We start from the raw sequence: 14,618 nt of genomic DNA, 5'->3' as shown, positions 1-14,618 counted from the left end.
CCAGCTCACCACTGCCCATACCACTGCCCTCCCCTCCCTGACTGGTCTCAGGAAGACCTTCCTAGATCTCCGTGGCCGCCCACTGTGAGCTCTACCTCCTACTAGTTCCTCCAGAATTTCCTTGTAAAATAGACTCCACTGGTGCATTAAAAACAAAACAAAAACCAGGTGGGACTCATTCCAGGAAAGCAAGGATGGTTCAATACAATTTATTGTATTCACATCGGAGGGAAAAGTCATATGATCGTCCTCATAGACACAGAAAGGGCAATTAACAAAGTTCAGCATGCATTCCAGGTTCTTTAAGAGGGTAGGAATTGATAAATATCTTCAGCCAGGATCTTAATGGAAACTTGCTTCCGCACTGAATTGGGAACAAAATAACATTGCCCACTCTTGCTCCTGTGACCTAGTAAGGTATAAGAAGGTTCGCTAAAGCAATGAGATTACGGAAATCAATTTGAGAGACCTGAATTTGAAAGAGGGGGGTAAAACAATGTCTGTTTGCAGATGATGTGATTATATTTTCAGAAAACTCGAGAAAATCAACAAACTAGTGTAGACTTCAGAGAATTTGACAAAATAACAGGATATAGCATTAACACACAGAAGTCTGTAGCCCACGTGTATACAAAAATCACCAGTTAGAAAAGAAGGCCCCATTTGCAACAGCAACAAGATGAAATATAAAATGCTTAGGCAAGGGGCGCCCGGGGGGTTCAGTCAGTTAAGCATCTGACTTCAGCTCAGGTCATGATCTCACAGTTTGTGAGTTTGAGCCCCGCGTCGGTCTCTGTGCTGACAGCTCTGAGCCTGTAGCCTGCTTCAGATTCTGTGTCTCCCTCTCTCTCTGCCACTCACACTCCGTTTCTCTCTCTCTCCCTCAAAAATAAATAAACGTTAACTTTAAAAAGTGCTCAGACAGAACTTTTCCAGAAATGTGCAAAGTCTTAAGGACAACCTCTAAGGAAAAGTTGGACAAAATACTCCTAAATGATTCAAAGGAGACTTGAACAAGAGGAAGATATAAATGTGCCTGGATAGGAAGACCACATCATAAAGGAGGTGAGCGTTCTCAAATTAGTTTATAATTGCTTTTTTTTTTTTAATGTTTATTTATTTTTGAGACAGAGAGAGACCGAGCACGAGTGGGGAAGGGGCAGAGAGAGAGGGAAACACAGAATCTGAAGCAGGCTCCAGGCTCTGAGCTGTCAGCACGGAGCCCGACACAGGGCTGGAACCCATGAACTGTGAGATCATGGCCTGAGCCGAAGTCGGACGCTTAACCGACTGAGCCACCCAGGCGCCCCTCAAATTAGTTTATAATTTCAACATGATAAGATAGTTTTTAGTCTAATTGGTTCATTCTAACATTCAAATACAAATACAAAAACAAGCAGAAAATGGCCAGAAGAACGTAGGCAAAGTGAAGCAAGATGGTGGGCGTGAGACGGGAACTACTCAGCCCCACCAGCTACTGAAACCTATTAAAGCCACCATACCTGAAACAGCAGTGCGCAGGGGCACAAACAGATCCCTGGAACAAAATGGAATCCAGAAATTAACCCAAGGATAATATGGAATGTTGTATGGTGAGGGTGGCATCCCCCCAAAATGGAGAAAGGACAGGCTTTCAACTGGATGACCCTGGGACAACTAGATCACAATTTGGAAAAAGATCAAATTGAACCGTTACCGCATCCCCAAAACTAAGATGAGTCCCAAATGGATCAGAGATAGAAATGTAAGAAATAAGGTAATACAGGGGTGCCTGGGTGGCTTGGTCGGTTAAGCTTCCGACTTTGGCTCAGGTCATGATCTCATGGTCCGTGGGTTTGAGCCCTGCATTGGGCTCTGTGCTGATAGCTCAGAGCATGGAGCCTGCTTCGACTTCCCTCTCTCTCTGCCCCTCCCCTGCTCATGCCCTGTTTCTGTCTCTCTCTCTCTCTCTCTCTCTCTCTCTCAAAAATTAATATTAAAAAAATAAAATAAAATAAAACAAAATAAAATAAAATAAAATAAAGAAATAAGGTAATGCAAGTACTAAATAAGCCATGAATGGATCCCCTTATAAGCCTAGGATTGGGGGCGGGGGGAGTCTTAAAGTCTAAGAAGAAATAACAAAATATTGATAAATATGATTTTAAAATTTTTAAATAGGGGTGCCTGGGTGGCTCGGTTGAGCGTCTGACTTCGGCTCAGGTCATAATCTCATGGTTTGTGAGTTCAAGCCCTGCCTCGGGCTCTATGCTGACGGCTCAGAGCCAGGAGCCTGCTTCCGATTCTGTGTCTCCCTCTCTCTCTGCCCCTCCCCCACTCATGCTCCATCTCTCTGTCTCTCAAAGATACATAAATGTTAAAAAAAAATTTAAATAACTTTTACATGGCAAACAGATACCAGAAAGTGAGGTCAAAAGATAATTGACAAAGTGGGGGGCTAATAGCCCTAATATATAAAGAGTTCCTAGAAATCAAGGAGAAAAGACCAACAATCTGTCTTTTTAAAACAAAGATAGCTAAAGATTGATAAAGAGTACCCCGAAGAAATTAAAATGGTCCTTAAACTTTGGGGAAGATGTGTGATCTCACTCATAGTAAGAGAAATGCCCATTTCAAACTACCCCCAAATGCTGTTTCACACCTAACAAGTCAGAAGAACACCCAGAAGTTTGGCAGTATCCTCTGTTGGTTGTAGGTGTGAGGAAAGGACCTTTTCCTCTATCGCTGGTGGCAATGCAAAAGAGTGTGGTGACAGCTCGCAAAATGGTGGACACATTTCTCTTTAGCAAACCCACCCTGAAGAACCTATGAAAAGATCCTAGCAAAAAATACGAAATGACACGCCAAGGTCATTTCGTGCGACATTGTAGTGGCACAAGACTGCAAACAGCTTCTTGTCTGTCAATAAATTGTCCCACGATTTATGGTCTGTGGTCCTACAAGTACTAACTCAGCTAAATAAACAATGGATGTGCCACACAACGGATACTAGTTATAGAAGGGGACAAGGAAGTCGTCAACGCGGATAGATCTTCGAGATACCTTGTAAAGTTTTTAAAAATGAAGATTAGTACGTACAGAACGCCAATTTTCTTTCTTTTTTTTTTTAATTTTTTTTTCAACGTTTATTTATTTTTGGGACAGAGAGAGACAGAGCATGAACGGGGGAGGGTCAGACAGAGAGGGAGACACAGAATCGGAAACAGGCTCCAGGCTCTGAGCCATCAGCCCAGAGCCTGACGCGGGGCTCGAACTCCCGGACCGCGAGATCGTGACCTGGCTGAAGTCGGACGCTTAACCGACTGCGCCACCCAGGCGCCCCCAGAACGCCAATTTTCGTGTGGGGAGGATCTCTGTGTCACACACACACACACACACACACACACACACACACACTTGCTTTATATTTGCAAAATAAACACCAGCAAAGGGACAAACCAAAAACTAATGAGAGGGGCGCCTGGGTGGTTCAGTCGCTTAAGTGTCCGACTCTTGATTTCGGCTCGGGCCATGATCTCACAGTTTGTGAGTTCGGGCCCCAAGCTGGGCTCTGCGCTGATGTGTGGAGCCTGCTTGGGATTCTCCCCCCTCCCTCTCTCCCTGCCCCTCCCCTGCTCCTCTCCCACTCTCTCAAAATAAGTGAATAAACTTAAAAAAAAAAAACAAAAGCAAAAAAACACAAAAAACTAATGAGAATAGTTCCCCATGGCGGAAAAGAGTGGACAGGAAAGGTTGGAAACAAGCTCTCTCCGAGCATACCTTTTTATGTGGCTCTGACTTTGATCCGACTTCTGCTCAGGTCATGATCTCACCTCCCCGTTTGTGGGTTCGAGCCCTGAGTCAGGCTCTGTGCTGACAGCTCAGAGCCTGGAGACTGCTTCCAATTCTCTGTTTCCCTCTCTCTCTCTGCTCCTCCCCCACTCATGCTCTGTCTCTCAAAAATAAGCGTTAAAGGGGCGCCTGGGTGGCGCAGTCGGTTAAGCGTCCGACTTCAGCCAGGTCACGATCTCGCGGTCCGGGAGTTCGAGCCCCGCGTCAGGCTCTGGGCTGATGGCTCAGAGCCTGGAGCCTGTTTCTGATTCTGTGTCTCCCTCTCTCTCTGCCCCTCCCCCGTTCATGCTCTGTCTCTCTCTGTCCCAAAAATAAATAAACGTTGAAAAAAAAATTGTATAAAAAAAAAAATAAACGTTAAAAAAAAAAAATGAAAGCACTCCCTAATATCCCAAACCAAATTGAAACAAATGTCCCCCCACTGAATGTCACTTTCATGCATAACTACACAGAAAAAAATAATTACTCCAGGCAACTCGGTGTTTTTATTACACATCCGCAGTGAGGAATATTATAAGGAAAATCAGAGCTGCAGAGAATCTTAAACTTCCTTGAGTCGTTTTATTCTTAGTGGTTCAGACTGGTGTATTCCTGGCAAGCTATTTTGCAGCTAATGGAATAATGAGAAAGACTGTGTTAATGGCTTTAGGAGTCAAACATTTTAGGAAAAGAGAAAAAATCATGGTCATGTTCATTGTAAACTGGAAACATCAGTATGAACTTGTGATTCCCCCTCCCCCCTTCGCAAGTTTGTGTTTTCCAGCTCCGCCCACTGGCAGGACCTGGAAAACGACAACTCAGTGGCGATGAGTACCCCTCACACCCAGACTGGACCCCCACCCCCACCCCAATAAAAGGAGTTCCTTCGAGGCATGGCCAGTTCTAGGACCCGTCAGGAAATGTGAAAAGTCGTGCTGGAGATCGGAAGACACACATGTCAGCGAGAAAGGGCTCCCCCTGACCAAAGACGTGACAGCTGACCCATGAGTTCCTAGTGATGAGAGAGAACAAGACAAAGGCAGACAGAAATAACCAGCCTCATGGTTGCCCTTGGAAGTCACTAGGACGCCAAGGCCTGAGTCTGAAAAATGGCCGTCCGAGGAAGGAGTTGGGCATCTATTCCACCTGTGGGGTAGCAACGGTATTTCAGGGTAACCAAACAGCCCAGGGTGAGGAAGGACATTTCTCCTTCAGCGAGAATGCCCGCTAATCAGTGTGGGAAAAAAATGGATGTGAAGACGCCCAGGGGTTTTGACAGCTGGGGCTGTCTGACCACGTGTGGGTGTGTCCCTGGGGGGCTGCCACCACGAAATGCCACATGTTGTGTGACTCAGACAACAGGAATTCGACTTTCTCACAGTCCTGGAGGCTGGAAGTCCAAAATCAAGGTGCCAACGTTCCTTCTGTTCCTCCTGAGGCTTCTCCACTTGGCTCAAGAAACACCGTGTTTTCCCTGTATCTTCCCTCTGGGTGCGTCTGTGTCCTAATCTCTTCTCGGAAGGACACCGGTCAGACGGGATCGGGACCCACCCTAATGGCCTCTTTTAACATAATCACCTCTTTATTTTTGTTTTAATTTTTTTTAACGTTTTTATTTATTTTTGAGACACAGAGAGACAGAGCATGAACAGGGGAGGGGCAGAGAGAGAGGGAGACACAGAATCCGAAGCGGGCTCCAGGCTCCGAGCCGTCAGCACGGAGCCCGACGCCGGGCTCGAACTCACGGACGGTGAGATCGTGACCTGAGCCGAAGTCGGACGCTCAACCGACCGAGCCACCTAGGCGCCCCATAATCACCTCTTTAAAGACCCTCTCTCCACCTACAGTCACATTCTGAGGTCCTGGAGGTTAGGGCTTCCACATAGAGATTTGGGGGTCACGGTTCCGCCCATCACAGACCCCTCACTAGAGAGTGGCAATCCGGCATGTGGGAGACTCCTGGAAGTTATGCGATCCAAAAAGTATCGATTGAACCACAGTGCTCTACGCCGAATTTGCCCGGATTCATCTACCGCCATGCAGGGGAAGAACCAAACCCTGGGGAGCACAGAGTGTCACAGCCCCACCGTCGTCAGAATCGCACACAAGGGGACACCTGCTTGGCTCAGCCCATGAGGCCTCCCGACTCTTGATTTCAGCTCAGGTCATGATCTCCTGGTTTGTGAACCCAAATCCCCTGCTTGGGATTCTTTCTCTCCCTCTCTCTCTCTCTCTGCCCCTTCCCCGAGCATGTGCCCAAGCGCGTGCTCTCTCTCCCTCAAGATAAATAAATAAACTTAAAAAAAAAAAAATTGCACGGCAAAAGCCCTCTGCAAACACAACGCATGCTCTGTTTTCCTCACTTTCTCAAGTCTGCCACCTGTATCCCAGGGAACGTGCAGGGGCCCGATTCCTCTGAAATAACACACTTGAACATATTTAAACTTTTAAAAAAATGTTTATTTATTTTTGAGACAGAGAGGCAGAGTTTGAGTGGGGGAGGGCCAGAGAACGAGGGAGACACAGAATCCAAAGCAGGTTCTAGGCTCTGAGCTGTCAGCACAGAGCCCGACATGGGGCTCGAACCCACAAACTGTGAGATCATGACCTGGGCTGAAGTTGGATGCTTAACCAACTGAGCCACCCAGGCACCCCCACACTTGAATGTATGTATTTAAAAGATAAACCAGCCACATTGAAGAGATGCCTAAGCACTGTGTGCCACCCAACAGAAGTTCACGTCAATGCCTGTGAAGCGTGAAGAAATGACATCTGAGTCCCAAACAAGACTCTAGACCCACCACCGATTTACAGGAAATCTAGAGGAGGAGAGGAACGCGGTAAAAAATGCGTTGCAATCAGCAAAATCCAGGCCGTGCGACATAAGGAGACCCGAACACATGCCTTCTTCAGTAAACAATCGCAAGGAAACCAAAGCAGCAGGGATGGGACGAGCACCTACAGATGACCAGGCATGTGACACAGAGTGACCAGCTGCAGTGTCAGCCTTACGTGAATCCTCATTAAAACCAGGGGTAAGAAGAACAAGATTTTGAGGTTGTTCACCGGAAATTTGAATAGTGATCAGCTATTTGATGATATGAAAGATGTTAAGATCATGGAAGCATTCTGATTTTACAGACGCCTTCATCTTTTAGAAAATATATACTGAAAGTGGGGTGCCGGGGGGGGGCTCAGTCGGTTGGGCATCCGACTTCGGCTCAGGTCATGATCTCGCGGTTTGTGAGTTCGAGCCCCGCGTCGAGCTCTGTGCTGACAGCTTAGAGCCTGGAGCCTGCTTTGGTCCTGTGTCTCCCTCTCTCTCTGCCCCTCCCCTGCTCATGCTCTGTCTTTCAGAAAGAAAGAAAGAAAGAAAGAAAGAAAGAAAGAAAGAAAGAAAGAAAGAAAGAAAGAAAGAAAGAAAAGGAAGGAAGGGAGAGAGAGAGAGAAAGAAAGAAAGAGAAAGAAAGAAAGAAAGAAAGAAAGAAAGAAAGAAAGAAAGAAAGAAAGAAAGAAAGAAAGAAAGAAATGGAAAATATATACTCAAAGTGGGGCGCCCGGGTGGCTCAGTCATCCAACTTCGGCTCAGGTCATGATCTCATGGTTCGTGAGTTCGAGCCCCTCATTGGGCTCCCCACTGACAATGCAGAGCCTGCTTGGGGTTCTTTCTCTTCCTCTTTCCCTGCCCCTCACCCGCTTGTGCACGTGCTCTTTTTCTCTCAAAATAAATTAACTTAAAAAAATATATGTATATATATGTATATATATGTGTATATACGTATATATACATATATATATACACATGGCACCTGGGTGGCTCAGTCAGTTAAGCATCCGACTTCAGCTCAGGTCATGATCTCACAGTTCATGAGTTCGAGTCCCACGTCAGGATCTGTGCTGACAGCTCAGAGCCTGGAGCCTGCTTGGGATTCTGTGTCTCCCTCTCTCTCTGCCACTACCACCCACCCCCCCCCCTCAGAAATAAACATTATATATATATATATATATATATATATATATATACTGACATATTTACAGATTTTTTTTTTTTAAAAAGCACAAGATGTATTGAACCTGAATCTGAGTGCGCTAGGAGTTAACTTTGCATGTGTAGCACAAATGAGAGACAGAGAGATGAGTTAGATAATACCACGAGGCAGGAAGCCCCTGGAAAAATCCTGAACGTGAGCCACTCTACAGGATAACGGGCCCAGACCAGTCAAAGGCCGGAAGGACTAAGCAAGCCGGGCGGCCTTCCCTCCTCAGATTAGGAGACACCTAGCATGGTGTGGGCCTTGTCCTACTCACAAATCTCACCAGAGATCAAAGAGACATTCTTCAGACACTGGGGAAACTCAGAGGTGGCCTGGACATCAAATGGTCTCAAGGCATGAATGTTAATCATCTCATGAGCGGCTGGGTGATGGAGCACCCATAATGGGATCTGGAATCTGTTTCAATTTTTTTTTTTACTGTTTACTTATTTTTGAGAGAGAGAGAGAGAGAGAAAGAGAGAGAGAAAGTGCAAGTGGGGGAGGGGCAGAGAAAGCAGGAGACACAGAGTCCGAAGCAGGCTCCAGGCTCTGAGCTGTCAGCACACAGCCCGATGCGGGGCTCGAACCCACGAACTACGAGACTGTGACCTGAGCTGAAGTTGGATGCTTAACCCACTGAGCCACCCAGGTGCCCCTGGGAATCTGCTTCAAAGCGCACAGTCAGCAATCGCGAGAAGACGTTTTGGCATAGATACAGCAAGTGTGACCGGACCTCGATGATGGTTCGATCCGGCGACGTGGAGATCCCTTAGATCCCCTAGATCCAACTAGGTACGTGTTTGAAATCTGGCACCACAAAAACACCAAGGACTTCCTTGCTGGCTTTTCCACTCGGGGGGCACGCGCACCCCCAAATGCCACAAAGACCTCTCTTCCTGGTGAGGACGGAGTGCGAGGCTTCACGGGGTCAACCTTCACAGACTGACTGGCCTGGACTTCACTGTCAGCCCTGTTGTCTCACACCGCATCCCGCCAGCTGCCTTTTTCTACTTTTTTTGTGTGGGGTCAGGAGAGGGGGAAGCGTTTTTGTGAGGGGGGGCGGGGAGGAGGGCAACAAGTACTTTGGCAAATAGAAAGGGAGCATCACTTGCTCTGGAGGTAAGTGTAAAATCGAATACTTAGCGACGCAAAGAGCCCGGTTGTGATACCAGACGCCCATAGAAGAAGATGTTACCACTAGGGGGACCTGGGTGAAGGGTACAGGGCAATTTCCTGTGAGCCTATACTTTATCAACACATTTAAAAGAAATACATAATTATTTAAAAATGTCTTATGGGGCGCCTGGGTGGCTCAGTCGATTAAGCGTCTGACTTCGGCTCAGGTCGTGGTCTCACGGTTCATGAGTTCCAGCCCCACGTTGGGCTCTGTGCTGACAGCTGGGAGCCTGGAGCCTGTTTTGGATTTTGTGTCTCCCTCTCTCTCTGCCCCTCCCCTGCTCACGCTCTGTCTCTCTTCCTCTCTTAAAAATAAACAAACATCAAAAAAAAAATTTTTTTTTTAATCTGTTGTGAACAGGGGAGCTTCCTTGCAGGTTAACACTTTGGGGGGAACATCGACTCAGAGAAATGACCTCCCGTGTCTGGGCGTTTCAGGGAGACGGTTCACGGATGCTCCAACGAAATCCAACCGGATTATGATAATCTAGGCTGCACATGTGTTATCTGGTCCTCCTCACTGCCCCTTGTGCAGAGTGCGGCCTGGCATGGAGTCGCCATGTGTTCACAGGCCACAGGCCACCCGCCACGGGCCTCGGCTCCCCGCGGCTTGTGTTCTCGGACAGGTGCACAGGTGACTGAAGCAATCTTGGAAACAGACGGGAAACCGTCCCAGGAAGAAGCCTTCCCCACCTTCCCCACATGGAAAAGAGGCTTGTAGCATTTCTGTCCACATTCACAGATGATGGACCTGAGGCTCGGGAAGCCGGGTCTTGTGCGGATTACAGACAGGTGGAGAAAGTGACCGAGCGTGACCTGAGTGCCAGTCTCCTTGGCTCCAAAGCCAGTGTCTGAACTAGGCTGGCCAGCCTCCTAAGGGGCAGGAGCCAACCTCAAGTAACCTGCCCTCCATGGGCCTCGATTTCCCTGTCTGTAAGATGGGGGCATTGATCTCCCTAGATGTCATTTCACCTTGGCTTCCTGTGAATTTCACCACCTTGGCCCCGAAAAAGCCCCCAGCGGTGTTTTGAATGTCCAGAGAGGGAGAACAGGAATGGCAAAGAGAAGGATCTCCAGACTTCTGGAGTGCTGGCTTCAAGCCAGACCCACTGCACTGACTCACACCACAGGTGGAGCTAAAACGCTCAGGCCTGGCAGGGTCCGGGTTGAAGGGCCAAGTTGGTGGCCTCCAGGGATACCTGGACAGACCCAAGGCAGGGGCCTACAGGCTCCTCAAAGGCCAACATGGGGCCAGCAGCTCGCAGAGATCTAGAAAATTCTCCGCAGTGAAAATCCACTCTCATAACCCAGGCCTGTTTGTTTCCTCACTTCTGGCAGCCACGTGGGTACGAGGAAGGCATGTGTTCTGTTCCTCTTCGCATAAAACCACAGCGCGAGCAGGATCCTAATGGCAGGTGGAGCTCGGCCTCCAAGATGGAGGGGCAACCCTCCGTGGGAGTAGGGGGACCCTGGTTGGGGGGGGGGGAAGCAGAGAGGGAACCCCTGCTGACATGGTTAACATCTAGGCCTCGAGACCAACTGTGTGACCCAGGCAAGTTGCCCGATCCCTCTGTAAAAAAGCAGGATGCTTACGGGGCAAGAAACGCTTTTCTGGAACGTTCCGAAAGCTCAGAGCTCATCCGTGTAGTGTCAGGAACAGCCCTGAGCTCAGGAAAAAGCTCGAGATGCATTCATGCTGCTGTTGCCATGGGGACATGCAGGCCCCACGTTGCCAAGTCAGGCCCTTTTCAAGGGAAGCCGGGAGTTCTGAGTGCCAGTGGCCTCTCTCGATATTTGAAGGGTGGCCACTGCTGCAGAAAAAAACTCTTAAAAATGCTGTAGGGACGGGGTGCTGGGGTGGCTCAGCCGGCCAAGCCTGCGCCTCTTGATTTCAGCTCAGGTCAGGATTTCACAGTTCGTGGGTTCGAGCCCCACGTTGGGCTCTGTGCTTGGCAGCTCAGAGCCTGCTTGAGATTCTCTCTCTGCCCCTCCTGGCTTGGTCACTCTCTCAAAAAAATAAGCTTAAAAAAAAAATTTTTTTTTTTTAATGCCATAGGGTCCAAACCGCTGGCCCGGGGCTGCTGAGGACAGAGAAATTCATTAGCTCGGCTTTTGCCCTCAGAGCTCCCAGACCAGGAGAGGGAACCCATTCCATTGCCCTGGAAGTCACCGCCAGGAGCCCGACAGGACTGCTCCCGTGCAGGTGCTAACAGAGGGCAGGGCCCCACCTGCCCACGAGGATAGCGGCCCCAGCCCTCGGTGGTGACGTCGGTTTGATTCCCGCCTGCGCTTCTCTGAAGGCATTTCAACTGCATCTGGCAAGTTCCAGAAAAGCCCGGGGCCTGACAACCCACCACAGTTCCTCTTGTCCTGCTCGGCCATTTCCGGACTCTCCAGCCACGGCTGTTCAGGTGCCCGGGTGGGCCTTTCCAGGAAGTCAGCGCTGCCGGCAGAAGTAACCTCAAGACCGAGTGTGACTTGCCAACGCGGGCTGGCTCCTCTTCTCGCTGCTCAGTTGTCCCACGTCCTCGCTTTGAGGAGGCCACCAGGGCCGCCCAACTCAAACAGCCCACTTGTGTCCCTCCAGGACGTCATTCTGTCTTCTGCTCTTTGCTGCCTTCCCTGCTGCCAGAAACGTCTCAGCTTCATTCAGCAAGTCACGTATTGGTCAGTGTCTGTCTACCAGCAGGGACTGAGTCTGTCTCGTGATCGCCTAAGGACAGGGTCTGTTCTCAAACCATTTGGGGACAGGTGGCTGAATAACTCCATCTTTATGGCCCAGGGATGATGCTAAACCCATGTGCTACTCAGGGGGCAAAGGATCCGTGTGCAGGAAAAGATTAGTATGACTTTGTCCCTGCCCTCAGAGAGCTCGGCAGCTAGCCACCAACAGTGGCTAGAAGCTTCCAACAGTCTTCTGACTGTCCCTTGAAAATCTAAAACTCCAGTCCACACCCCCCCTCCCGCCGCCGCCATCTGCTCCCCCCAGTCTTATCCCTTCCGATCTCCACCCAAGGTGGGGAGGGAGAGTAGCTCCACACTTCACCACATTCTCACACACCCTGGGGTCACTCACAATGAGCTCCAACTCCTTGGCCTGCTTCAGCTTCCAAGGGAAGCCGTCGGTGAGGAAGGCCCAGCTCTCCTGGCACGACAGCATGGTGTTGCTGATCAGGTCTGTGATGATGCCCTGGGAAGGAAAGGGGTGTTGGGTTTGGTGCCCCAGGCTCCCCCACCCCCCACCCCCATGTGGCCACTTCGTCAAGTTTTCTCCCTTGGCCTGGACTTCTGGTGAATTCAGAAGAGCCCTTGCCCTGGCCAGTGCCTGGGGTTCTAGGTCTGCCCTGGTGCCCCAGGGCCACTCTGATGCACTGAGGCCATCTACAGGGGCTGGTGGCTGCCGTGTGCCAGGCTCGCGAGGTCTCATTCATTTATCACTACCTTCTTACGGGTAGATACAGGGGTGACCTTCATTTTCCAGGTGAGGGAACGGGCACAAGAGGGGCAGTTGATATACATGCCCAAGGTCACAAAAGGAATAAATACGAGCTAACTTTACTGTTTGTTAAATGTCAGGCACTCCGCCAAGTGCTTTATGAGAATGACGTCAGCCAACTGTCCCTACAGATGCCAGCTGGTCTCCCATCTTACAGGTGAGGACACAGAGGCTCAGTGCAGCAAAGCTGTGGCCAGGCCGGGAGCCAGAACCTTCTGGGCCTATCTGCTTCCACAGGGTTTCCAGGGAAGGTACCCCCTTCTTCCCTCTGCCCCTGTGCCTGTGAGCTTTCACCATGGGCACCAGGAGCCCCTGCAGCATGATGTCACGGGCCTCCCAGCCCCACTGGGTACTGCATTGGCCCTCTTGCGTCAGCAGCTGGCCCAGTCCAACGTGGCAAAAGCCATATTTGGTCGCCATGTTCTTGCACTGTGTCCCTTTGCCACAACCTGGGCCACCCATCACGAAGATGATCAGAGCGGACTTGAGGATGTCTGGGGGGCCCAGGGAAGAGGTGGAGAGAGGGTTTGATGCCTACAGGAGCCAACACACGCTGAGGTGACTGTGTCCACAGCTTAGTGTGTGTCCTTGGGTGAGTGACAATGGACACAGGTCTCCTGGAATACCCACTTTGCTATGCCCTAGGGTGGCATCTGGGGGTGCACATCCATGCCCAATGGTACACTCAGGCATGGCATCGTTAGTTCTGTTACAGGTAGCCGGGAGGATGTGAACTTGAGCAGGCCAGGCCTTCACACAGCATCTCCTTGAAGAATCTCAGTGACTCTACTATCCCACTTTACACTTGAGGAAACCGGCTCAGAGTGGGGCGGGGACTCGCCCATCCCCCAGACTTATCCCACACCACCCTCCTCCTCCTTCACGCTGGTCCAGCCCCAGGGGCCTCTTCTGTCCCTTGAACTTGCCAAACTTATCCTTCTCCTGCTGTCCTGTGCCCTGCCTCCTCCCTGCTGCAGTAAGTCCCTGCTCCTCTTCCTTCAGGTCACAGCCGACCTGTCAGACTCTAAGAGCCTCCCACCCCATCGTTCCATCTCAGAGCCCCATGTCTTCCACAGCAACAGCCACGATTAGTAACGATTTCGCCTGTTTACTTGCTCTTGCTTCTCTCCCCAGCCAGACTCTACTCCATGAGGGCAAGGACTGTTTCTGTCTTGCTGGTCCCAATATTTCTAATAGTTGGCACGGTTCCTGACATACAGTAGTGGGCGATGAGTAAATGCACGCCCATGGCTACCAGGCATGTCTGTGGAGTGTGGTAGTTTATAGCGCAACTTTGCTGTCTTGCTTCCTTCCGCCTTTGCTTAGTGAATTCCTAGGCATTCCACGGGGCGGAGCATAAACCTCCCCTCTTCCCGGAGCCCTCAGAGCGGGCGCCTCTTTCCCTGTGGCAGCCCTGTCCCCTCCTGCTCATAGATCCCATTTTCTGAGACCGCCTCCTTCACTACGCTGTAATCTCCAGGGGGCCAGGGAGCTAGTTTGACACGTTCACCGTGGAGTGCCCAGAACCTGGCACAGCAGGTGCTCAAGTGGATCAAAGAAGGGCTGATCCTCCAGCATGTGCAGTTGTGTTACCACCACGGGTGGGTGGGGGTCATGCGCACACCTGAACTTGGGGTGTGGGCACCTGTATGTACCTCCCTCATGCCCTTCATAGCCTCCTTACTTCCCCCCAGTGATCCAGCCCCTCCCCGCCCCCCGCGATGTTACCCTTCTCCTGGATCTCAAGGCCCTGCCCTTGTGGGGCAGCTTGGACTTGCACAGACCCATCCCGCCCGCGGCCCGTGGAGTGGTCGCGCCCCACCCCCACCCAGGCTCTGACGCCTCCTGGCTCGGCTCAGCGTCAGAAGGGCCCGATCGTTTGGCGAGATGATGAGGTCTCCCACGGGCAGAAGGAGGAAATGACCCCAAAGAGGCTCAGGTGGAGCCGTGGCAGCTGGCCGCAAAAGAGACCTCGGTCGCTATGGTGACGCGGCCTCCTTGGGAGCACTTCCGGAGCGGAGTGGCGCATGCGCGAGGCGCGCGAGAGCTCGCGAGGAAGGCCAGTTCCTCCCTCCCCTCCCAGGATGCCCCGCGGAGTGTGT

General features: G+C 50.6%; 1 protein-coding gene across 2 annotated transcripts; it reads right to left on the bottom strand.

Annotated features, from left to right (window-relative positions):
• Window positions 1-4,297: 4,297 nt before the first annotated feature.
• Window positions 4,298-14,487, bottom strand: LOC122486786. 2 transcript variants are annotated; one of them, XM_043586362.1, is made up of 3 exons: window positions 14,245-14,487; window positions 12,097-12,210; window positions 4,298-4,441 (listed from the first exon to the last, which is right to left on the bottom strand). In XM_043586362.1, exons 1-3 carry the CDS (start codon window positions 14,302-14,304, stop codon window positions 4,373-4,375), a joined length of 243 nt encoding a protein of 80 aa, XP_043442297.1. In that variant the 5' UTR covers window positions 14,305-14,487; the 3' UTR covers window positions 4,298-4,372. The 2 variants fall into 2 exon arrangements, 1 of the variants encoding a protein (XP_043442297.1); XR_006298223.1 differs by lacking the exon at window positions 4,298-4,441 and adding an exon at window positions 11,032-11,733.
• Window positions 14,488-14,618: the final 131 nt, after the last annotated feature.

Source organism: Prionailurus bengalensis, chromosome A2 (genome assembly GCF_016509475.1).
Source record: "Prionailurus bengalensis isolate Pbe53 chromosome A2, Fcat_Pben_1.1_paternal_pri, whole genome shotgun sequence".
Classification (NCBI taxonomy): domain Eukaryota; kingdom Metazoa; phylum Chordata; class Mammalia; order Carnivora; family Felidae; genus Prionailurus; species Prionailurus bengalensis.
This window is presented reverse-complemented; position numbering and strand designations above follow the sequence as displayed.